The 26,448-nt window shown below is 31.6% G+C and overlaps 2 protein-coding genes and 1 long non-coding RNA gene across 3 annotated transcripts in view; all 3 read left to right on the top strand.

The window, feature by feature from the left end:
- Positions 1–26,448, top strand: part of LOC145323441 (uncharacterized) — a 383,852-nt gene that overhangs the window by 14,166 nt on the left and 343,238 nt on the right. The window lies entirely within an intron of this gene.
- Positions 13,647–17,637, top strand: LOC145321483 (leukotriene A-4 hydrolase-like). The gene is made up of 4 exons (XM_080162904.1): positions 13,647–13,809; positions 16,177–16,288; positions 16,931–17,039; positions 17,485–17,637. The coding sequence occupies exons 1-4, from the start codon at positions 13,647–13,649 to the stop codon at positions 17,572–17,574; spliced, it is 474 nt and encodes a 157-aa protein (XP_080019030.1). The 3' UTR covers positions 17,575–17,637.
- On the top strand, positions 21,933–23,964 carry LOC145321605 (uncharacterized). Its single transcript, XR_013880334.1, has 2 exons — positions 21,933–23,706; positions 23,911–23,964. It is a non-coding gene; the product is annotated as an uncharacterized LOC145321605 (long non-coding RNA).

Raw genomic sequence — 26,448 nt, forward strand, 5'->3', positions numbered from 1 at the left:
TTTAGTGAGTACTTTTAAAATTGTATTTAATTAATTATGTAGACTTGACATCCATAAAACGCAGCTCTGAAACGGTAGGACAAACAAACATTATGTAAATTAGTTGTAAAACTGCTTAAATACAGGATAATGTATAAGGACATACTTACATTTTTAGGACTTTTTAGTCTTAGTTGTACAAGGATCTGTATACAAAAAAATCGGATCAATCGGATAACTGTATTACACAAAAATTTGTTGTTAAAAAAGTTGAAAAAACTACATGTTTAAATTTGATGTACAGACGTTCTGGTAACGATTATAGAGTTGCTACTCTTTCAAAATCGTGCGAAATTACTATAGGAATCACCACGCAAAGTTTGAAATTGATAGGACAATTCTAAAATGACTAAATTGACAAAAAAAAAAGCTATCCGTTCTAGACAAACAGACAGATGGACCAACCCCTAACTATTGCCCTGCAGGTCCAATTGCCTAACACTGCGGGGCAATCACATAACCTAACCTTCTTATTTAATAATTTATTCCTTTAAGAACAAACTTATACATAATTAAATCACATAGTCTTGAATTATTAATATATACAGTTTATAAAATAGCACATAAATTGTTAATAACAAGCGATATTATAATATATTGTAAAAAAATTAACTAGTTATATTTGGAGACAGTTTGAAAATCAAATACTAAAATATTTTGTGTTGTCTTTATATTTCAAAACAAAATTAATAAATTTTTCAATAATGAATAAGATATGTTGATATACCACCTTTATCTAATAATTTTGAACAAAATTGAGCTAAAAGCAATGTTTGAGAAAAATAATTGTTTTCATTCCATCTTGATAGCTGTCTTTAGCTGCTAAAATGAGCATCAAAATTTGAGCAAAATCGTCACCTTTAAAGCATTCATAATAGATGTTAAAAAGAAAGAAATTTTCTTTAAGGAAAATGAACTCAGGGCGACCTTGGAAGTAAATTTCATCTAGAAAAATAGCAAGACAATGGGCGAAGTATTTCGGGAATTTGCAGAAAAAAATTGCATGATCTGAATCATTCTTTACATAACATTTAGTACAAATATCACTATCTATTAGATTCCATTTAAATAATTTTGTACAACTTACCAGTGTGCGTATGTATTGTTCAAAAAGAAATCCTTTATAATATAAAGTTATAGGTAGATCAAGAACAATCTTAAAACTATAAAATAACCTTTCTAAAGCTACTGTGAAAATACGACAAAACCTGCAACTTTGTTTTCTTCACATGACCCAATAATTTTTACCCTAGAAGGTCAATTGATTAGATACAGCCATCTCTAACAAGGATGACAACATTTATAAATAAAAAGATCTAAAATAAGATCAACAAACATTAACACTTGTAAGGTGTCAGAACTCAAGTTTCAGTTCATGCTTACATTTCTAGGATTTGATTATAGAGACTCTTTGCCTAAAATATTGTACTATGTTTTCCTTGGAATCATTATTTCAAATATCATATGAATAGGATATTAATATCATACCAAAAATAGTGAAAATTAGCCTGTTTCAAATGGATAAACAGACTTTCTGGAACAATCTTAGAGTTGCTATGCTTTCTAAGTTGTATCTAGATGTTAAAAGAATTATAATTCATAGTTTGCGATTGATAGGATAATTCTAACATTTAACAACAAAAAGATCAATCTAATTCATACTGCTGTACAGAAAGATTTATTTAAATTATAGAAAATCTTCACTTTCTAAAAAAAGGAATTTCTAGCAGATGATAATATCTGTAACTATTAATTTGAATTGTTGAAAAAATTGTTGAATTGTTTCTATGCTGTGTTTTATTTATTGGTTCAATTAAAGTATTGTTTATCTAGATTTTCTATTAATATTTGATTTATTTATGAACAGTGAACACTGTCAAGTTTACACAAATTATGCCTAATGTTTGAACAAAAACATTATTCCCTGGGCCAAAATTTCTTTTTCAGGTAAATTATTTTTAAAATTATTGTTGTAATTTGAAATGGTTCAAAGAAGTACCAAACACTTTTAGGATCAGACAATGATCATAAAATTGTTGTACACTCCCCATATTAATATAATGAACCAAATTACACTTTCTAAGATTAAAGACCATAAAAAAATATTCAAAACAATTAAAATAATAAAATAAATTATACTGAAATGTTAACACAATAATTTCATCGAAAAAATTACTAAAAACTCAATTGCCTTTTGATAATACAAACTGTTGGTCACATAAATTCTACTTACACAAGTTGCTAAAAAGCCAATAATTTCATTAATTCTAAGAAATAAAAAAAACCTTGAAATTATGCAAACTGTGGAGGCAAATAAATTCAACATTCAATAACTAATATGAATTATACAAACTGTTGAGTCAAATAAATTCAACCTCCATGCATTGCTAAAATCCAATAATTTCATTCATCCTTAGAAATAACAAAAAAAACCCTAAAAATTATGCAAACAGTGAAGGCAAATAAATTCAACATTCACACGTAAAAACCCAATACTTTTATTAATTCCTAGAACTATTATAAAATACTTAAAATTATACAAACTGTTAAGTCAAAGAAATTCAACATACAGGCATTGCTAAAAATCCAAACAATTAATAAATTCTTAAAAACACCTAAAAAAGCTTGATTCCATTAAACATATGACCCAAACGATAAATAAGATGATGAGGTCATTAATTATTATAGTGACCTTAATATCATTAAACTTTAATTCACGTGAAAGACTATTTTACTTATTTTGTTTGCCCATTCAATATCTTTACAAATACAGCTAAATAAATATTTGGATTAATACTCTTTTTTTCAGGTGTAAAAGTATGAAAGTCAACAGTAAATCTTCTATATAGTTAGTAAGTTTACACATCAGTTGAGTAGTTCTTTTGTGGGAATCTACTCAACTAATTTGAATTTAAACAGTTATGGTGTAAAACAGGTATATTTATATTAAATACCTTTAAAGAAGAAATATTGGATCATATGAAGGAAATGAAGTCATTCCTAAAAAGGACAGAAATTCCCTTCCTTGGGTATAGGAAGGCTATTTCCTTTCCTTTTTCTTACAAATTCTCACAAAGGAAGGTGATTTCTGTCCACTATCTTACAAATTCTCACTAAAGGAAGGTGACCTCTGTCCACCATCTTACAAATTCTTCCTAGTTCTTAGAAATTCTTCCTTTTCCTCACTATTACAACCATGTTTAATCAATCTACCTTATTTTTCCAAATTCTTCCTTATTCTCAGAAATTCTACCTTAATTACACAAATTCTCCCTTATTCTCAGATAACTTACCTTATTCTAAGAAATTCTTCCTTATTCCAAGAAAATCTACCTTATTCCCACAAATTCTTCCTTATTCTAAGAAAATCTACCTTATTCCCTCAAATTCTTCCTTGTTCTAAGAAATTCTTCCTTATTCTAAGAAAATCTACCTAATTCTAAGAAGTTCTTCCTTATTCTAAGAAAATCCACCTAATTCTCCCAAATTCTTCCTTATTCTAAGAAAATCTACCTTATTCTAAGAAATTCTACCTTATTTTAAGAAAATCTACCTTATTCTAAGAAATTCTTCCTTATTCTAAGAAAATCTACCTTATTCTAAGAAATTCTACCTTATTCCAAGAAAATCTACCTTATTCCTCCTAATTCTTTCTTATTTCCCTAAATTCTACCTTATTCTGAGAAATTCTTCCTTATTCTAAGAAAATCTACCTAATTCTCCCAAATTCTTCCTTATTCTAAGAAAATCTACCTTATTCTAAGAAATTCTTCCTTGTTCTAAGAAATTCTTCCTTATTCTAAGAAAATTTACCTTATTCTAAGAAATTCTTCCTTATTCTAAGAAAATCTACCTTATTCCCCCCAATTCTTCCTTATTCTAAGAAATTCTTCCTTATTCTAACAAATTCTTCCTTATTCTAAGAAATTCTACCTTATTCTAAGAAAATCTACCTTATTCTAAGAAATTCTTCCTTATTCTAAGAAAATCTACCTTATTCTAAAAAATTCTTCCTTATTCTAAGAAAATCTACCTAATTCTCCCAAATTCATGCAATATATAGGGATCCCAAACTCAAAAACAAAGTTTCAGCGCGATCTGACCACCTGTTCTTGAGATACGGTGACCTGGTGTCCTTGGTATCCACAGTAATATTTGGGAAATGGTTCGAATCCTTAGTAAATCTGGTCCGAAGTCCAAAAATATTTTGACACTTTTTTGATCAAAATTATTTGTCCACCTGGGTATTTTTTCTTCAAAATTTTGACTAAGTGCCAAAATATTTTTGGACTTTGACCAAATTTACTAAGGATTTGAACCATTTCCCAAATCTTACCGTTGGTACCAAGGACACCAGGTCAACATATCTCAAGAACGGGTGGTCGGATCGCGCTGAAACTTTGTTTTTGAGTTTGGGATCCCTATATATTGCAAGAATTTGGGAGAATTAGGTAGATTTTCTTAGAAAAAGGAAGAATTTCTTAGAATAAGGTAGATTTTCTTAGAATAAGGAAGAATTTCTTAGAGTAAGGTAGATTTTCTTAGAATAAGGTAGAATTTCTTAAAATAAGGAAGAATTTCTTAGAATAAGAAAGATTTTCTTAGAATAAGGAAGAATTTGTTAGAATAAGGAAGAATTTGTTAGAATAAGGAAGAATTTCTTAGAATAAGGAAGAATTTCTTAGAATAAGGAAGAATTTCATAGAATAAGGAAGAATTTGGGGCAATAAGGTGGATTTTCTTAGAATAAGGAAGAATTTCTTAGAATAAGGTAGATTTTCTTAGAATAAGGTAGAATTTCTTAGAATAAGGAAGAATTTCTTAGAATAAAGTAGATTTTCTTAGAATAAGGAAGAATTTCTTAGAATAAGGAAGAATTTCTTAGAATAAGGTAGATTTTCTTAGAATAAGGAAGAATTTGGGGGACCAAGGAAGAATTTGGGGGAGTAAGGTAGATTTTCTTAGATTTAGGAAGAATTTCTTAGAATAAGGTAGGTTATCTGAGAATAAGTGAGAATGTGTAAGGAAAAGGTAGAATTTTCTTAGGATTAGGAAGATTTAGTAAGATTTAGGAAGGTGATTTTTATTCTCTTTTTCAGATATGTGAGAAAAAGGAGAGGGATTTTTGTCCATATTTCACTTATCTGAGAAAAAGGAAGATGATTTCTGTCCTTTTTGGAATGAAATTTCTGTCCTTTTAAGGAATGACTTCATTTCCTTCATATGATCCGAAATATTTAATATTAAATTTCTATTAAATTGTAATAATTTTACAAAATTTTAACAATTGTTTAGAATTTACAGGTTTTTTTTAAAGCTTGTTGTTATTCTGGGTAACCAAGTTTAGTTTTTACAAACCATTTTTAAAATAATTACTTCACTTTGTTATTCCTTGTTAATGATTAGGCCCTTTTCCAGATCTTTAAAGTATAATAATATAATCTTCTTTTATACCCACAGAAGGACAGTTTGGCCCCCAGCTAAGTTTTGTTGGGGAAGGGTGGGGGGATGCTGTTGCACAATAAAGTATACTGCCACAACCCTAATGTTAACTAATGAGTGTAACTATAAACATTTGTTTGCATGGACAATAATTACTAAAGCACCAATGTTAAACATTAAAAAGTTTCATTACACATTCAGCCTTCTGATAGTAAGGATAATCTTTAGCCACATAATAGAGTAGGTAATCAGAATTAGGGTAGAACTAACATATAAAAAAAGTCTTAATAACTGAAGCCAGATAATTCAAGTGGCTAACATTGGCAAGTTTGTAGCTGGTTGAGAATCTCCGTTCACAGTTTCAAGGTGTTGTCCCTGAAATCAGTTGAAATTAACCCCCAGTTTTATTGACTTAATTTCTGATTGACTCAAAGATTTGAGATATTGCAATGCATCTTTTGAAAATCTTCAAATGTCTTGTCTTTATAATTTCTTTTGTCATGTTTGGTTATCAACTGCACACAGCCACTATAAACCTGATGGATCCTCCAACAGTTTTGTCACAGCATGAAAGAGATATCACTGATGATAATATACCTCTAATTACTATCTGTCCTACAAATCAGACCAATCCCACAAGAATTGAGAAATTAGGGTATATTTATGGTTATGATTACATGCTTATGGGAAATGCTAAATGTAATGAAACAACTGAGTGTATATCATGGGGTTCACATCTGAATCTTACTTTTGAAGAGCTCAAAGACCAAGTATTTGATTTGAACAAAGTTGAAAGCATAAATATATGGCAAGGAGGAAAATGTAAAGATAGTCTTGTATTCATACCTGCCTATGGAGTGTGCAGAGAGACTTCATTTTTAAATCATACACAAGAAATAGCATTAAATTACACAGATGAAGTAAGGGTTTTTATTACAGACAGAAACTATAGAAGCTTATTAATGCCAGATGTTGCTTCACAAGTTGGAAAGGAAATCTTTATGAAACCTGAAAGAGAGCATTTCATCAATGTTAATATCAAAGAAAGAGACAACTGTATGGAAGTAGAAAAGCCAATGTCAGAAGAAGAATTTACAAATTGTGTTGATGATAAAATTCAAAAGGAATTTGAGAAGAATAATATTAGTTGTATTCCACCATGGTTGTCATATAACAAACAATGTAACCAAACTTACCCTGAAACATTTTATGGCAAACTTTGGAAAAACATTTTGAACTATATGGATATGGTGGGCATATTCAGAAATATCCAGTTTGAAGATGAATGCAGACAATCTTGTAAAGAAACGACTTATGTTGTAGATGAGGGTTCTAAAGATGGTTGGGGTACTGCTTCTATTACTTTCAACAAGAAAGTTATTGTTACAGAAAAGGTGCCAAACTATGACATGTTTAAGTATATTATTGATGTTGGCAGCAGCTTGGGACTCTGGTTAGGACTATCTGTCCTGGGTCTTAATGATCTGGTTGTATGGGCTGTTCAGTTTGTCAACAACAGCTTCATCATCAAGAAGATCAGATCTGCAGTCACTAAATAATATAAAGGTATTAGGTATTAGTTTTCATTTTAACTTTAAAAATCCAAAGACATTAGTCAGTTTGAAATATCTTATTTTATACAATGTTTTCAAATATTCTTTTCCACTATAGTTAAAGATTTTATCAATGATTTATCACAATGATGTAACTATATAAGATAATTTTATGATTTTTGGAATTATAATCCTTTCTGAATTTGTTGAAGAATAACTCTAAACTTGAATCTTTCTCTCAATCCTTAGCTTTATATACTCAAAGATCTTTACTATTAGTAATCTAAGGTTCCAAATTAAATATTTGTTTGTTTGTAATTCAAAATTTAAACAACCATATCATTACACATATTATATTCATAAAGCGGACAAATAGCTGCCCTATTTGATTTTTTTACTCTTTTTTATTTTAATCATTTCAATTTTTAGACAGTTTTGCTATCCAGAAACTTGCTGAAAAGTTCCAATAGCTACTTCAACTGGTAAACAATTTGCGTTTATTTAAAAGGTTTCACCAATCATATCAACAAAACCTTTGAAAAAAGACAAAAGTTTCAAAAACGATTACAGAATTTTACAGAAATTTTTTGCTTCTTGTTACTTCTAAATATTTATATAGAACAATGATTTCCCTTAAAGTAAAATTTTAGCAATTTCTATGTTTTATTTCTTAAACTTATTTTAAAATGTTAAAAAAGCAATTGTATAAATATCTTTTTATATAATGTACAGTGAATTTTTGAAAGTTTTTTTTTAAATATTAATATGAGTAGGTTCAAGACCTTAGTTATCAATTGCAATCTTTTGATATCTTTATATTTTGAGATCTCTACTTTAAAGTATGTTTAATGTAAGTTCATGCTTAAAGTAATGCAAAATCATGTTTTCTGATGTAGTCGTTTTATTTTAAAGTGTATTAATCTCAGTGTTAGATGTCAAATTGTTAATGATATACAATATAGTTTTTTTTTTCAGGCAAGCTCATAGAAATTTTAAACTTTATCTCATATCACTCTTCATATAATCTTATATGCTTATTACTTATTGTATAATGTAATTCACTTTTAAGATTTAAGTGTCAGATATTATATTGTTAATAATATCAAAAATAGTATTTTTAATCATTATTGAAATTTAAACAATGGGAGAAAAGTTGAATTTGGTTAGATAGGGGTTATCAAAGTAAATAATGTTGAATATTAAATAATGCTAGAGTTATTAATGTTTTATAATCGTAATATTGTGATTGTAATTGTGTATTCTAAGCAGAATAAAATAATGATTAGGATGGATAGAGTTTGGGAATTCATCTTGAATGAGTAAAGTTTGAATAGAACCATTTTATGTTATGCTTATTTGATTATTGTACTTTATTAGTTATATTCTTATTAATTATTGTATAATGTATCATTTTAAGATCTAAGTGTTAGATGTTATATTGTAAATTATATCAAAAATAATTACATAAATATTAAGATATTGACCTGGTTATTTGTTAAACTACTACACATTTTCCAATAAAGCTCAAAGAAATTTTAAACTTTGTACTCTATCAAAAATTAAATTCTTATTACTCATTGTATAATTCAATTTAAAATTTTATTTGTTTTAATGATCTACAAAATAGAGATAGATTAAGAAGCAAGATAGAGAAAAAAATCACGAAACCTTTATAGAAATACAGAGAGAGAAAAGAGGCAAATATAGGGAAAGAAAATCACAAAACCTTTACAGGATAATAAAATGAAAAAGTAAGGAGATTAAAACCAGTGTTGTTAGCCACGAGGAAATTTTATATTCGTAAGAATTGTCTATAATACGAAGCTATATTTGATTTTTTAGTATGTCTGAGAACCGGTTCTAAACCACCGGAAATTAATCGGTTTCGAAGCCATAAAACTACTTATCACCCCGTAATGTAAAAACAACAAAAATACTATGTTTGTACTCTTTAAGAGCACCAAAGTAGTGAACTCATTAGAGTTCATTTTAAGATCTCAATTAGAAATATTATTACTTTTTACAACACAATATCTAGTCTGGTAGTGTGGAAAAAAACCTAAACACTGAAGATTTTGTTCTTTTACAATATAAAATTATCGTCAAATGATCAGGGAAAAGGGAATGTGATTCTGACAAACAATTCTAAGTGAAAATTTCCTCTTAACCCCTCCCCTTTTTTTCTCCTCCTTCTTACCCACTTCCCTTTTAGTCACATCAAAAAACAAGTTTTACTCCAACAAAATATTTAATTTTAGGCAATTTCAAATGGAATTAATTGGCTGATGAATAGCAGCCCCTGTCAAATTAACATATAACAGCCATTCCAGTATGGCTTCAAACCGATCAATATCCCCTGGATTAGAACCGGTACTCAGCCATACTGAAAAATAATGTATAGCATTGTATTACAAACATTTTTTAATCATATAATTTTCATTTTTTCTTGGAAAGCTGTATATAATACACTTGTAAGGATACTTTGATTTATAGATATTAAATGTCCAACTGACAAAGAGACTAAAAAAATATAAACTAGATGCGAAAACTTCACAAAATATCATACATCTAACTTAAACAGCAGCAAAAAAATCACATTTTCTCATAAAGTAGCTGACGGACAGACAGATGGATATTTTGATACTAAAAAACTGTATCGGCCTTATTTATTTGAAATCTAACTAATAAGTTAGATTTAATAATTATTTCTTAGGTGGCCAAGTTACAATGAAACTGTACATGAGGTAACCATTGTTTTTTTTTTATATCTAATGACTGATAAATTGATGTACATTGTACATCCCAAATGATGATAAACAAAATCACCCCTATAGATTATTTATTGAAACAATTTGACAACAAATCAAAATGTATTAAAAGTCCTCAAAGTTGTTAGGCCAACGTGTTAGAATACGTTATTGTAAAACTTTGGAGACTATCTTATTAAACAGACAAAAATCCCTGATCATATCTTATGTATATTTAAATTCTATAAATATTCCGAAGGCCCGTGCAAACAAAATTGGTAGTGCGAATGGGGCGCTTGTCCAATATTATGGTATGGAGATCGCTCTTCTATGAGTACTACTTAAAAACCTACTTTTACTGCTATACACATAGACATTCTCATCGTCGGTTCGTCAGTTTAGAATGCTTTTCCTTTTACTCCCACAAGTATAATACGAATTTAGTTGAACCCGTGGTAGCTCAACAAATACCCACGCGAAGTATTATATTGCTTTAATCTAAGAATAAATGGCTGGTTATGGTGTTCGATCTATATCATATAAGTATATTAAGCACTTAAGAAGGAAGATGGTTTTATAAAGTGTATTTACATTACAAGTGAATAAGTTAAGTATGAAAATATTTACAGGATAAGTGATAATAAACATAAGTAGTATAGGACAGAAAATGCCCTAAGTCCAAAGCATTGAATTGTGCAAAGTGTTAGATCTTTAACATAAGACCTAAGCACAATTCATGCTAAGTACTGAGGGACCTAAATTTAAACTACAATGCATGCCAAAACAACTAAGTCATTACCTTTAAGCCAGAAGAACTTGATGGTTTGAGAGTCAATGAATAACTGAGATATTTTAAGAAGTGCAAGTTATAACAACAACTATTTATCAGGATCTAAGCCCTTGTCTGTTTAATAAAGTGTTTGTATGTTAAACTTGTGACGTTAATGAAACTATGGTTGTAGGCATACATACTAGTACAGGATGGTTACATGGTTACTTTAACAATAGACATAATGTTTTAATAAGCATATAACAATCAATCACATACAGTTTACCATGATTAGGCTAGCTTTACCCATATAAGGTATTATATTGGTAAGAATAGACTAATAAATTCGTAAAAACATATAAAAAGTGCCTAAGGGCTAGCCAAAGTAATTGTATCTTGTGCCTGAGTTACGCCCGATAATTACCATGGCTTGTCAATCAAATATTTAGATCAGAATTTTATATGGTGTAAAATTTATAGTAAATATAGGTAAGTGGACTAGATGCGAAGCATTTCTGTAAAAGTCGTGTTCGTACGTTCAAAGAATTTTGAAATTTGGGGATCGCATCTCCAAAATTGGTATTAATTTTAAGATTTTTATTTTAATATTCTTGGAACATTTTCAATAATACGATGCTATACATTTTTTAGTCCTGAGAACCTGTTCTAATCCAGTGGATATCAATCGGTTTCGAAGCCATACTGGAAAACTATTTTCTTGCATAATGGCTGATCTTAAAACTCTATTGATAAATTTAGTAATACTTTCCAAGGAGGGAGCGGACATTGGGCTGTTTATTTCACTAGTCCCCAAAGTTTTATAACAACGATTTCAAATTTGTTGGCCTGACATCTTTAGGGACTTTTAGTTAATTTTGATTGGTTAGTTCATTAATTAAGTATCTTAACGTTTTAACCACTAATTGTATTCTACAAAAAGAGTAGTTTGGGTGTAGATTAATTTATGGGCTATTGCCTCATTCTTTAACATCCCTAAATACTTACACAGTTTTATATCTGCTGCATATTTTTTAGGTTTTAGGAGTTAATAATTCTTTTACAAAGCTTGTTGTTGATTTGAGAGGACAAAACCCTAGCGAAGTCTACTCAAGTAAGATTTTTCAAAAACCGATTTATAACCACTGGATTAAATCTGGTTCTAAGCTATACTGAAAAATTATGTATCGTATCGTATCTTATTATATTCAGTTGTTTTCTACGAATATATCAATACACAATCATGATATAAAGACCAGTTTAGTTAGCCCGTGCCTTCAGCATCTGGGGTTAAACAAAAATAGTATCAATCTTATAATCAAGTTAATTTTTATAACCGCGGAAAGCTGTTAATGATACAGTGCAATAAATAACTATTCTTAGAGGGAGGGGGGAAAATACTTGTAAAGAACAAATGGACAGATGGACAGACAAACATTTTTGGAGACCATCGTTTTAGACGTCCCAAGGGCGAAACAAATGGTAAGAAAGCATTGTTTTTTTATGGAATTCGTGGAAGAAGTGAAAACTAGATGCCTTTTTTCAAAAAGGCCTAATAATTTTATTTGATATATAGATTTATTTTATGATAGGTATGCCATATGTAAAAGGGTCAACTTTTCTTTGGTATTTAGAGGACTTAGTTGATTCTAATTATTTACAGGTAAAATTACTGTATGACTTTAAAAGAAAAAAATAATCAAGTATAATATATAGAACTAGCGGCTACGCCCACTAGAAGCCTCTAGAGGCACTTAAGGTAGAAGGGGGGAAAAGTCGACCTCATCCCATTTTAAATTTGAGTTTCAAAAGAGTAAAAATTTGTGGGAGGGATGTGGTGAAGACACCCTCCCCTAAAAAAGTTAAAACCTTCCCAGGACCTATAAGAAGCTTCACTGTAAAGGAGAACTATATCAGTTCAACGGTCAGCGAGATCCTTTGGGACAGACAAAAAACGCTTACTACTTTATATAATAGGATTGAGGATTGATGGTTCCAAATATGATTACCACAAGAAATAAAGCACTTTACTTACTATCAAATTATATAAGTAGTAAGGGATTTTTTGTCTGAAGATTAAGATCTCATTAACTACTAAACAAATTGGGTTCTCTACTTCAAAAAAGGTTCACATTGGATTGGGATTTAATTCTTGGGATGGTTTTAAGGTCTTTTCAAGCCTCTAGATGCTAGGAGCTAGTTTATTAAAAAGTATTAGATTTTCATATTCACTTTGACATTAGCAAAATATTTGATTTTCCAAATCCAATTTAATCTTTTTATTTTAGTTTGGAGTTGAAAACGAGTTTGAGAACTTTTTAAGAGCATACCTGGAAAATTTCAAGTATCAATCTATTACAACTGATATGTTTAAGGAATTAAAAATCAAATAATTAAGATTTTGAAGCCTTTAAAATAATTTAAAAGCACCTTATTTTATGCATTTTTTATATAACTTTAATTTGATTTTTAAGCTATTACACTACAGGAATTTTTCTTGAATTATTTCGTCAACTCAACATTCACTCAGGTATAAATTTTCCAGTATGGCCTCGAAACCGACACATTACAATCTTTCCCGATTTTGTATTACTTTTGCGGAACATGATTCCAGTTACGTCATATTTTTCTTTCCCGAAAAAGTGAAGGGGGGAAGAAAATCTCTTCAAAAGAGATGGGGAAAACCCCCTTTTCTCCCATTTTTTTTCGTCCCCCCTTCCCTTTTTCGGGAAAGAAAAATATGACGTAACTGGAATCATGTTCCACAAAAGTAATACAAAATCGGGAAAGATTGTAATGTGTCCTCGAAACCGATTAATATCCGCTGGATTAGAACCGGTTCTTTAGAGTATAGAGTTGTTTGTCTGAATAGCATTCCCTAGTCCCTAGGTACTACTAATGTATCTAAAACAGTGGCGTGCGCATTGTTTTGCTTGTGGGTTGTGTGAAGCGCCTTTGAAATTTTTTTTATAGGCACTATAAGCTTCATCCACCCTCCTTCTAGTCTAAACCAACAGCACATTACACAAAAAAATATTGATAGAATAAAGAATAACTTTTAAGGAGATAGATTGGGACGCATGGCTGTATGGCACTGGAATGCCTCCTGTGAAACCTGACTGGTACTCCAGCCTGGCTGCACCTTGTTACAACCTGTCCGCAAGGTGGCAGCACTGGGATACAAACACAGAGAGTCCTTTTAGCAAAGACGACCTACGAGATTTTCTTCCAGAACAAGTTGTGGTAAGATACAGGGGGAGAGGTGACATTGGGCTTTTATTGAATTTTGATCAGTTGGTTCATTAATAGAACGTCAAGACGTTTCAACCACTTGCACCTTTACCCTCGTCTCTTTGGGACAAGAGGTAGTTTTAGAAAATGATCTAAAACTATCACATTGCATTTAAAGATTATAAAAAAAGCACAAGCTTATAAGACCTGCTGTTTCCGAGATCTTTAGCTTTAGACTGAAAAGCCTTACTTCTTTATACTATACACTACTTTATAAAATAGTAGCAGCTACGCCCCTAGAGGCCTCTATAGTTCTCTTAAGGGCGGTGGGGGCAATTCTAACCCTACCCCACCACTTTCAATTGTAGTTTTAAAAAGAAAAAAGTTTTTTTTTTGGGTGGGGGGGATTTTTTATTGTGATGATATACAGGGAGTAAGGGAGGGGACAATGGATCGAATATTCAATTTTTAGGAGTCTCAGACTTTGGGGACTGGCTTAAAGGGAACATGCAAGAATTTAGCAGTTTCTAACCAATCTTGGGGACCAATTATGAATGACGTCACGCAAAATCATGCATAATCTCGCGGCAAACTAGCGCGTCAACAAAAAGATAAACAATAACAAGCAGACAGAATATTTTGATTTTGAAAATTATTTTGTAAATTGAATCATTACATTTTTTATATCTAATTCTTGTTTAATGTAAATTCATTCCGATTAGTGCGTTGTAGAAAGAAATTATATTAAGATTATTAGTTATTATGAGCAAAGCCTTCCTATAATTAGATCCCGCACATTTGTACGTCCGTAACGGTTAGCTCTTTTCGTTACTTTAGACATGTTAGATGTTTCTTATTGATTTAATGTAAAGGCAAAAGTTTTTTGTCTTTAGCTTAATATTTCTGTAATCAATGATCCGATTAATTTCAAAATTTTAAGGAAAATTCACGAAGCCCTGAGTTGTTCAAGGTTTGTTTATCATTAAAATCTCAAGATGGTGTTATTTTATTTTTCTGTCCTGGATGCTAGGAGCGCAGCTACCAGTTATCCTAAGATATGTTACTTAAACCTTAAGATCTTTAAAATTAAGATGTACTTATGTTCTCAACTATTTTATTTATGTAGTATGAAATTTTGACGCAAGGTATCTCATTTTTATTTCGTTAAATGAAATAACTTGAGTTAAAAGTTCTGTAGGAAGGTAATTGTTTTAGTAAGTTTTGTAATATAATTATTTAAAGGCTTTTTCATGTCTAAGCTTTTTAATAAATACAATAAAAAAAATTGGGTAAAAACTGTTGTAAAAGTAAAATGGTATGTGTCCTTAATTTTCCGAGGTTTAGATAATAACAATTATGGAAATGAATTGTAAACAAGGGTTTTGATCTCTAGAATCAAGGGCTTGAAGTAAAGCATCAGTTTAAGGATGGTGCATTTCGAATTAAAAACAATTCAAAAAGTCAAAAATTTCCACTAAAGGTTGCTATATTGCAAATACTTGTTTTATCTGGAAATATCTGGGGTTTCAACCTTAAAGGGTCACAACTATAAAATTGAATTAACTGCCCATTGTCCCCTCCCTTACTCCCTGGATGATATACCTTGGATGTGTGGCGGTACCCTCCCTCAAACTAGTTATAAACCTTCTCAGAAGATGAAGGAAGATCTCGATCATAACTATTTTCGGGTAGATTCACCCCCTCTCTTTCTCCATTCCCTTTGAACTGGATGGATCTGGATTGTCTATTTCAAAACTTGTTAGTGATAAGGTGTTTATACAAGTGCGCCAATGTTTTTTTTTATAAAATTGTTAAAAAATGACATCTGTTTGGTTTTCCTTTGCAATTAAGCTTTTTTTAAGGTACAGGGAAGGTTTTTAACTATTTTGGGAGAGCGTATCTCCACCCTCCCAATTTAAAATCACACCGCCAATTTTTTTTCTGAATATTTCTTATTAAAACTCAAATTAAAAAGTAGAAGGGCGGTTGACTTATCCCCCTCCCACCTTAAGAACACCTAGAGGCTTCTTGGGGGCGTCCGTTGCCCCTAGTCTTTCTTAAAATAAAAGCTATGTCTTGCATTTTTTTTCAATTAGGTGTTTGATCACGAATTTCATATGGTAAAAATATTTTTCTTATTTAATTGTTATCCTAATAAGATAAAAGTTATGCTTGAAAATTGTTTTAATAGCTATTATTACATGTTGCATTTTTAGATAAACGTCAGAATTTGCGTCAGAATTTGCGTCATTTGCGTCATTTCTATTTCAGATTTTTATTACCCGTCATCTTCTCAGAAGAACCATATCGGATCAGTGGTTAGCGAGATCCTTCGGCACACACAGAGAGGCAGACACACAGACATAATATTAATTATTAGTTTGTATGATTCATTTAGGAATTTCTGAACAGTCTTCTGCCATTGAGAAACTGACACATTTGTACCAACTCGATGTAAGCAAGAATATTGAAATCATATTTAGATGGATCAGAATTGGATTAGCTGCCAGGTGAAAAAAGTTTTAATAAAGCTTTTTATAGTGCCTATAAAAATAACGTCATATTGGCCAAACATTGGTCCATTAAAATTTATACTGACCTGCCATTGGTAATTTAGTCTGTGTATCATCCTATGATTGGTCTTTTGTATTCTATGACGTCATTTTTGTGAAGGCACTATAAACAGCTACTTTTTGACATCGAAGCCACTCTATGATTCACTTTGTCTATCCGTCTATCCTTCAGTCAGTCCATAACACTATGTGATTTTCTCATCTGTTCAAAATAGACTACAGATTTTTTTGTGACTTCTCAATATACTAATGAGAATCCTGTTTGTAATTTACTTTGTCCCTCTGTCTGGCAGTCATGTTTCATAATAAAAGTATTAAAAAATATATAAATAAGGGAGAAAGACTTCATGAATTTTTTTCTATTTTTATTTTAACGAATACTCTTTATATCTCAATATTTACCATCCATTGTTTTTTGTGCTTCGCTTTTTATGGATTTTGTCCCAATTGTTTTTTAGTGACATAATACCGATATAACTGATTTACATCCCCAGTAATGATACACAAAATTAACCCCTTCTGTAAATTAAAATTAGTGGTTGAAACGTCAGGCTGACCAATAGCATTGAAAATTTGCAGGTATGAGAAAATAGTTCCAGCAGCAGTTGATCTTGTGACGCATGTTGGAAGGATAAAGCATGTGCGTCCTATTTACAGAGACCTGTATGCCTGGCCAGAGATGAAACAGGTATTGAAAGGGTTTTAAAGGGATAGGACAATGACCGATAAATTAATGTACATCCCCAATGATGATGTACAAAATTACCCCTTTTGTAAATTACAATTAGTGGTTAAAATGTTTGGACACTCAACTTAATGAACTAACAAATCAAATACAATAAAATTTCCCATAGAAAAATTATTAACAAATATTCACACATCTTGTAATCTTTTTGTATCCGCTGAAGAACCGATATGATTCTTCTTTACAGTGTAGCTTCTAGTAGGTCCTGGAACTATTTTGGGGTAGGGTACCATTTTCCATCCCTCACTTTTTTCATTTTAAAAATAAAATGTGGAAGGGGGCAAAATTCTATCCCTCCTCAATATTAAGTGCCCATAACAGGCCTCTAGGGGCGTAGCCGCTAAATAAGTAATAATTCAGAAAAAAAAGTTTAACCTTTATGTTTAAGGTTGCATTGGATACATTTGAGGCCAACAAAGATCTGATGATGTCTGTTACAAGACAAACAGTGGAAAAGGATCTCAAAATAAATCAGTAATATAATGCAGGGTTCTAAAAGGACGAGACAATGGCCGATAAATTTATTTACATCCCTAATGATGATACACAAAAATACCCTTTTGAACACTCATTTTAATGAACCAACCAATCAAAATTTATAAAGTTGTTGAGCCAACTAATAAGAAAACGTTATTTTAAAACTTTGGGGATTAGTGCAAAAACAGCTTATTGTCCCCTCCCTTCCTGAATATAATGATAATCAGAGGTCAGGCATAAAAATTGGTAGGCGATTATACACAAAGCACTCCCCCCCCCTTGACTTTTTTAGAAAACAAATTGAAAATCACGGTGGGTAGGTAGTATGTTTGTTTATTTCTCTAGGTCATGAAAGGAGAGGTTATATTGTGTTTGTGTGTTTTTACCGAAGGATCTCGCTAACCGCTGAACCGATCAAGTTCTCCTTAACAGGGTAGTTTCTCATAGGTCACGGGAAGGTTTATAACTATTTTGGGGGAGGGTACCAACACCCTCCTAAGAGAAATCGCCCCTAGAAAAAAATCCCCCCCCATAAATTTTTTTTTTACTTTTTCTTTTAAAAACTAAAATAATAAATTGGGTTATCAAATTCGACTCTCCCCTCCCCAAGTGCCCATAGAGGCCTCTAGGGGCGTAGCCGCTAGTTTTAAATATGACGGTAGGAGGGAGAGGGTATCAGTGCTCAACGATCAGATATCAAAGAATCTATTGATAAATCAAAAAAATCTTTCTTTAAAATTTTAACATGTCTTATAACATACTGTTATTATGCTTATGTTTGTATATAATAAATGTATAAATATATTTGTTTTTCATTTTTAATGTTCGTTTGTCCATCCAATCGTTGTAAACCTTGTTATTTCACATATCTTATCTGGAAGATTTATTGTAACCTTAAAGAAAAGTTTACTATCAAACTGTTACAACAAACTCTCTTTTGGATAATAGTTAGTATTTATCACATCGTATAATAGACAGCTTTCCGCGGATATAAAAAAGAAAAAATCATAAGTTTAAACCAGATTTGTTAGACCCAAGGGGCCGAAGGCTAACAAAAATGGTATTAATATTTTATTTAACATTCGTGAAAATTGGCTGCAATACATGATTTTTTAGTAGGATTAAGAACTGATTCTAATCAAGCGGTTGTTATACGGTTTCGAAGCCATACTTAAAGGAAGTTTTTATATACACTAGTAATGTTTAAGTTTCAAAAATCACGAAACTTCTTTAATTTAGATATTTATATATAAAATCACTAAACCTTCCTCACAAACAAAATATTATTGGGGACATACAAATTATATTCAATGTACAATTAACTGAATTTAACATTTTAGCAGATATCCATTAGTTTAATAATGTACGACTACACAAGCTACTACTACTACTACAAGTACAAATGACTACCAAAATGAAGATACTTAATCTAAATGTATTAACACCTCTTGAGAATAAACCTAAAAAGGCCTCACAGTCTGCAGTATCACAATGTAAGCCACCCAATACACTGATACACTGCACTGTTAGCCGTCGTCATACAGTTATATTGTTTTTTTTGTATATTGTCATCCTTGTTTTTAATACAGTTCCTTAAGAGCACAGGGAGAAAGAGACAATATGAATTCAAGCGAGAATTTGCACAATAAAGAATTCTCCATACTCTTAATACTATATCAAAACTACTGGTGGATTCGCCCCATGCATTTAGGGGAAGGAGGGTAGAAAATAGTCATAAACCATTCTAATACTTGAAAAGATTTAAGATTTAAAAGATTTAAATTGAAATAGCATAAAAACATTCAACACATAGGTAAGGTTTTCTTAAATTGAATAACTCGGTCGGTTCAGTGGTTAGTGAGATCTTGACTTTAAGGAGCTTTAAAATCAAAGATAGCAACATCTAAAATCGCCATGCAAATTGCAAGCCTCTCTCAAGGGGGTATTCATATTAGTAGAACCGATTTTAAGATCGTTATTTTAAACTAAGCGACTGCGCCCCTAGAAAATGGGGCTCTGTAATTAAAAATGTATCAAGGGGGCATAAAAATAGACTAAACAAATCCCAAGACCCATATGAAACTTCCCTGAAATGGTAATTATTTATATAATAAAATACATTGAAATCCTATAACAACAATCCCTTTATCCCCCAGCTAGGGGTAGTTCATAGGGGGTTTAACAACCATTGTCCCTCAATTAAGGGTTGGAACCCTGCGGGGGGGCATCTTGGTATTTACACAATCTTAAATATCTTTGTTCTACAAAGACATAAAACTAAAGGCCAGTCAATGGACATTAAAAAAACAAGTATGGCAAACATCCAAAGTAGTGCAACTCAAGTCTTTTATGTACAAACTAGCGGCTATTTTTTTCTTGGGGGGAGAATTTTTTCTAGGGGGCGATTTTTCTTAGGAGGATGGTGTGGTGCCCTACCTCAAAATAGTTATAAACCTTCCCAAGACCTATGAGAAACTACCCTGTAAACGAGAACCATATCAATTTAACGGTTAGCGAGATCTTTTAGTACAGACAGACAAACAGATAGACATCCTGTTACTTTATTATTAGGATATATGCAATTAAGGGATTTAAAATGGAATCTTTGTATAACCCATGTGGGGCTGTTCTAAACCCCACTTAATCCATAGTTATTCTTCACCTAACCATAGTATAAATTTACGGTAAGTAGTAACTTAAAAACTAAAAATACTGTGTAGATACTGTAGAGTTCAGACAGTTTTTATACTGCAAATATTAGACTGTGTAGATACTGTAGAACTTCATTTGGTATTTTTAAAGAGTAGACTGTGTAGTTGTTTTTGAAACTTGTATGTCAATAATGGAGTCAGTCGGACGTCCAAGTGGACATATCTAAAACTAGAGCAGCTACGATCCCAAAAGTAAGGGGAAGACAGTTTATTGGAATGTTGGAAAGGGAAGGGTAAATTTTAGGGGTTGAAAAAGAAAATTATTGAGGACTCTTAAAAGTCGTTTGAATGAGCAGAAATTTCAATTACAAAATATGTACTGTGCACTGCAGTGTACTCTAATGTGTTTATAGCATAGCTTTACTATAATTAGTTTTGGTCCGTCCGTATGTTTGTATGTCCGTCCGTACGTCCGTAACAGTTAGCTCTTTTCGTTTATTTAGACATGCTAGAATTGTCCTATCGATTTCAAACTTTGCATGATGATTCCTATAACAGTTAGGTTACTAATTTTAAATCGTATCAACTCTGTAATCGTTACTATAGTAGCGAAGATACTCTATAACTCAATTTGTCTTTCTGACAAATACTTGTTAGTTGAAGGCAAAATTGTTCTTTCGATAATAATGATACTTAATTGAAACTGTATAAACGTCTAAAAAGAGTGTCGACAACCATTTGAATGATTAAAAAAATGTTAGGTTGGGGAGTGATTTATTTTGGGAGTATGGAGGGGGAGGGTTGGAATTCCCTGGTCCCGGCAAGTCTGGCAGTTACAGACAAGCAGGCTGGATCCAACTCTAAATTATTTTAAGGCAGGCATCTAAAGGGATAAGGCAATGGCCGATAAATTAATGTACATACCCAAAGATTGTACACCAATCACCCCCTTCTGTAAATTACAATTAGTAGTTAAAACGTTTTGACACTCAAATTTACAAATTATAGTGATATTCCTCTGTCTAGAGACATGCAGAGTTTGCTTAATAGGGGCCTTAACTATAGTGTCACCCCAAAAACAGTTAATACAACAAATGTTATAGCTGGGTTTGATAAGCTACGTAGAACCATGGCATGGACTGAAGAATTTTACAAAACTGACCCTGATTTTGTCCCTGATAAAACTTACGTGAAAAAACCTTGGAAACCTGTTAGTACCAACCTTCCCACAAATGCTGCAGCACCTGAACTCAACACCTTCATTAATGGGTCTCTTAACTGCGTGCTTGGATCTGATCTCAACAAGATACATGTAAATCTACCTGAACGTGAACAGAGAGCCATGAAGCAATTGATTTCTTTGCAAAAAGATCGCAAAATTGTTATCAAGGCTTGTGATAAAACAGGTGGCTCTGCAGTTATGAATACCTGTGACTACGTGGATTCAATGAACACAATTTTGAATGCCACACACAAAGACCCAGATGGTACAGAGCACAAGTATTTTGAGCAGTTAGATCCAAATGTAGCTAGCCAGATGTTATTTAATGACTTGGATAACCTCAAGAGTGAAGTTAATAATGCTCTTAATATGCAATGGATCGATAAAGAGCAGGCTAAATGGCTGGTCCCAGACGAACCTAAAGAGGGCCGCCTTTATGGTCTTGTTAAAGATCACGTGGCCAAAGAGAAGTGGCCACAAAATAGCAAAATTCCCCCCCTGCGACCTGTAGAAAGTGCATCTGGTACCACTTTTGAAAACTGTTCACACTTTGTTGACATGCACAGTAACGACATTGTTAAAAGCCTGCCGTCATACTGGCAAGATACACCTGACATGCTGCGTTTTTTTAAGTCAGAGAACGATGCCGGACCGCAGCCGCCTGGCACAATTCCGGTCACCTTGGACGTACAGTCTCTATACACAAATATACCAATTCAACAAGGTATAGAGACTTTCCGCTACTTTTTGAACCAGAGACAAGATAAATCTGTACCAACATCGTTCCTGATTATACTTCTTACATTTGTCCTTACGTGTAATATTTTAGTATTTAATAATACTTTCTACCTACAGACTATAGGCACCGCGATGGGCTCAAGAGTCGCCCCGACGTTCGCGTGTCTATTTATGGCTGGTGTAGAGCAATTGGCTCTTAAAAGATGGAAAGGCCTACAACCCCGACATTTTCGCAGATATATTGACGATATATTTTTCTTATGGAATGGTAGTGAAAATGAGCTTTTAAAATTTATTAAACATTTAAATGATTTCCATCCATATCTTAAGTTTACAGCCAGTTATGATTTCACCAAGAAAACCGTTGTTTTTTTGGATACAGTTATTTCTGTGACAAAGGATAACTTTATCAAAACTGACCTTTATGAGAAACCGGGGCGAAAATGCAACTATCTTTCGCCCTTATCCTGTCACCCCTCACACATTACAGAAAATATACCTTACTCATTAGCGTTAAGGCTAAAACGTATTTGCAGTGAAAATTTAGATTTTTTAAACAAATTAGATTGTTTGAAAATAAAGCTTTTATCACGTGGTTATAAAGTTAATTATATAACAAAAGCTTTTGATAAAGTGAAAATTATTGATAGAAATGTTGCTTTACAAAAAGTTGCTAAGCAATCTGAAATAAAACGCCCAGTTTTATCTTTACAATATGACCCCCGTTTACCCTCTATTTCAAATATAATTTTTAGATTTTGGAAAGTTATGGTAAAAAATCCTAGACTAAAAAGAATTTTTCCCCACCCACCGATGATTACGTGGACTAGGCCAAAAAATCTCAGAGAATATTTAATTCGAGCCAAACTTCCTGTTTTAAATGATCGAAAATCAGAGAGAAAAAAGATTGGTTTTAAACATTGTAATAGAAATTGTAATCTTTGTAAACATTCACCCAGATTTGCAAATTATTTAACATCATCAACAACAAATGAAAAATTTCCTATTCTCTCTAGTATGAATTGTTTATCTTCTAATGTAATTTATTGTATAACATGTGTTAAACAATCTGGCAATTGTAGACTAAAACCACAGTACATTGGCAAAACAAAAAATCGTATTTGTGATAGATTTAATGCCCATAACAGTTCCATTAAACCAAATTCAACTAAAGCTGTAGGTATTCATTTTTCTTCTAATGGACACCAGCCCAATGATTTTCAAATGGTGCCATTAGAGCAAGTGCAGAGTAATGACCCTTGGATTTTGTTATCTAGAGAAAAATATTATATTCGTAAATTTGACCCTGTATTAAATATTAGAATGTAAAATGCAGTTGCAATGTTTTTAAAAAAATAAAAATAACAACCACACCACAATCCCCTCTTGCTACGCCCATTCAAAATCTTCAACCCTTTCTTTCAGCTGTTTTTTTGTTTGTTTTGAAATGGTCTGCTGTTAGACCATAAATAGATATGTAGCGGGAGTGTAAATATGTTTAAAATGTCAAAAAAGTTTATAGGTATGTGTTTTTATTAATATGAATTATGAAAATTTAATTTTAACAGCATTTCTAATTACATAACCTTTTATAAAGATGCGATGCATCTCTACAATTCTTCAAATCAAAAAGAAAAAAAAGAAACGTTAAATATCTTATTCAGATTCTTCAAAAATAGACTTTTTGTATGTATTATTTACTGATTTGTGTTTTTTTCCTTTACAGGACGATTGAGAATGATAACCTTAGTTATTGAAATATATATATGGCCTGTACAAAGATGTTAGTTTGATAAAGTAGTCTTGGGTTGAGAAGGATCAATAGCTTTTAATACTCAAATTTAGAAACCAACCAATCAAAATAAATTTAAGTCCCCAAAGTTGGCAAGCCAATAAATATGAAACTTTAATATTCAACTTTGTGAACTAGTATAATAAACAGCCTAATGTCTTCTTCCTCCCTGATTTTAAGGGGATAAGGTAAGCTCCCCTCTAAACTTTACTTTATAAGCCAACCCCTAAATGTTTAAAACAATACAAAGTATTTTTGGGGCATTGAAACTTTTCTACATATACGTTGTGTTTATCCGCTTCTTAAATTTCTATTTGTTAATTTAGGCATAATGTAATTTTTCTATCCTTTTCAAACTTTGCATTGTGAATGAAAATGAGTTAATAACCCCTTTACTTGCTCCCATTTGACGTCCCTGTTACATCTTAGACTTAAACATATTGTTTTTAAACCCAAAATCATCGTGATTAAAATGAACTTACTGGTAGTGATTATAGAGTTGCTACACTTTCTCAGCTGTGTCTAACTGTTAAAGGAATCATCATTACCAATTTGGATCCTAAGTTGACAATAAATGCTATCCGTTGGGATAGACGGACCGACTCAATACGTAAAAATTAGCGTCGCTTGGAAAAAAAAATAAGGAAAAATGTGTAGACACAATTTTAAAATATTATTGATGAAATAAATTAAATTTTATGGGTTCTATTTTGCACTTTTTTAAAGCGAACTTTTCTATAATTAGGATAGATCCTTACGTCTAGAACGGATAGCTTTTTTCGTTAAAGTAGGCATGTTAGAATTGTCCTATCGATTGCATGGTGATTCCTGTAGTAGTTAGGTACGATTTAGAACGCGTTACCAGAAAGTCCGTACGTCCATTTAAAACATGTTCTTTTTTTGACAACAATTTTAATGTGATATAATTATCCGATTGATCTGATTTTTGGAATACTGATTCCTAGGACAACAAATTACAATGTTACAAGCGAAGAATCTCTTTATTAAAGTCCAAACAAATTTTAAACTAATTTTCTTACAATTTTGTTTAGACTTATACAAAATATTCTGCTTATTCAGTTCTGACACTAATAGTTTTAATGTTCATTTGTCCTACCATTTCAGAGCTTTGCTTTTATGGATGTTGTCATTCTTGTTATGTTTATTTTTAGAGATGTCTCCTTGCACAAACATTATTTTGATTTATTCAATATCCCATCTGCCTATATTTATATATTAGTATTTACATTTTTATATGCACGTTGTCAATTCTTGAAATTTACTACTTGATAAAGGGTGTTAAAAAAACCAATTGCTTCCCTTTTCTCAATATAAACCATATAGTTTTGGTAAAAAAATAATAAAAATTTAAGATCAAGCAATAGAATTAAGAAAACAATATTGAACCTCTCCAGAGCACTACAGCTCGAGCCCCTAAAAGTCTCTAGTGGCACTTTAAATGATTTTTTTTATTGCGTTCAAGTTTATACAATACCTAGCTATGTTGCATAGGAGACTCTAAACGTAAAAAATATAATTTTCTATGATTTCTCTTCTTGAGGGCGGTCTTACCCTCCCCCAAAATAGATAAAGACCTTCCCAGGACCTATGAGAAGCTACCCTGTAAAGGAAAATCATATCGGTTCAGCGGTTAGCAAGATCCTTTGGTACAAACATACAAACACGCAGACAAACATACAAACAGCCAACAGACATCATGTTACTTTAGTAGGATTAGTATTTACTTTTTTATATGCACGGTGTAAATTGATAGATCGTGTCTCTAATACATTGATTATACCCTAAATCATATTACAGAAATATTATTTGCCTTTGAATTTTCCTCAAAGCTTAATTCTTCAAAATACTTTCAAAAATAAAATAAAATTACAGGCTTTTTTGAAATCGCGATTCTGACTCGTAAGATACATTTTTGTCAAGAACTACGACTACTGTTATTTTAGTCTCACGTTTTACAAATTTTGCTCTTACATATCTGTGCACTTTTACCAAATTTCAATCCCCCGTTTTCATTTGTATTTTTAGCAGAAATTAAAATAATAATTGTCAATTTATTTTTTTGGAAGCGAAGCAACTCTATAGTTGGATATGTCCGCCCGTCTGTCAGTTAGAAACGGTATGGGAAAAACGTGAATTTCTCGACCCTGTTAAAATTAGCCGATTGAAATGTAAGTTGCTACTTTATGCTCTTTGGTAAGGGGTATCTTCAATAGCAGCAGAGAAAATCACATTTCCCCATAGCATTACGAACTGACTGGCGGACAGACAAAGTAAATTATAGATTATTTTCACTACAATAAATAAATCTATTTATTTTATACATAAATGTGAAGACTAAATTTCTGTATTTTTCAGAACCTACTTTTTAAAGTAAAATATGTATTACTTGCGGTTGTGCCCCTAGCATCTAGGGGGCTCTTTATACGAATGGTTATGGAAATGCAGAATAAT

The sequence above is a fragment of the Acartia tonsa genome, chromosome 6 (assembly GCF_053477335.1).
Source record: "Acartia tonsa isolate MP-2025a chromosome 6, ASM5347733v1, whole genome shotgun sequence".
NCBI lineage: Eukaryota > Metazoa > Arthropoda > Copepoda > Calanoida > Acartiidae > Acartia > Acartia tonsa.

What these genes read in the sequence shown, in the direction of transcription:
- LOC145321483 (XM_080162904.1), top strand. Translation starts at nt 13,647, where the DNA reads ATGCCTCCTGTGAAACCTGACTGGTACTCCAGCCTGGCTGCACCTTGT. An exon ending in GGTAAGATACAGGGGGAGAG is followed by an intron (nt 13,810 to 16,176) that starts GTGACATTGGGC and finishes TGATTCATTTAG; the next exon opens with GAATTTCTGAACAGTCTTCT. An exon ending in CCTGGCCAGAGATGAAACAG is followed by an intron (nt 17,040 to 17,484) that starts GTATTGAAAGGG and finishes TTTATGTTTAAG; the next exon opens with GTTGCATTGGATACATTTGA.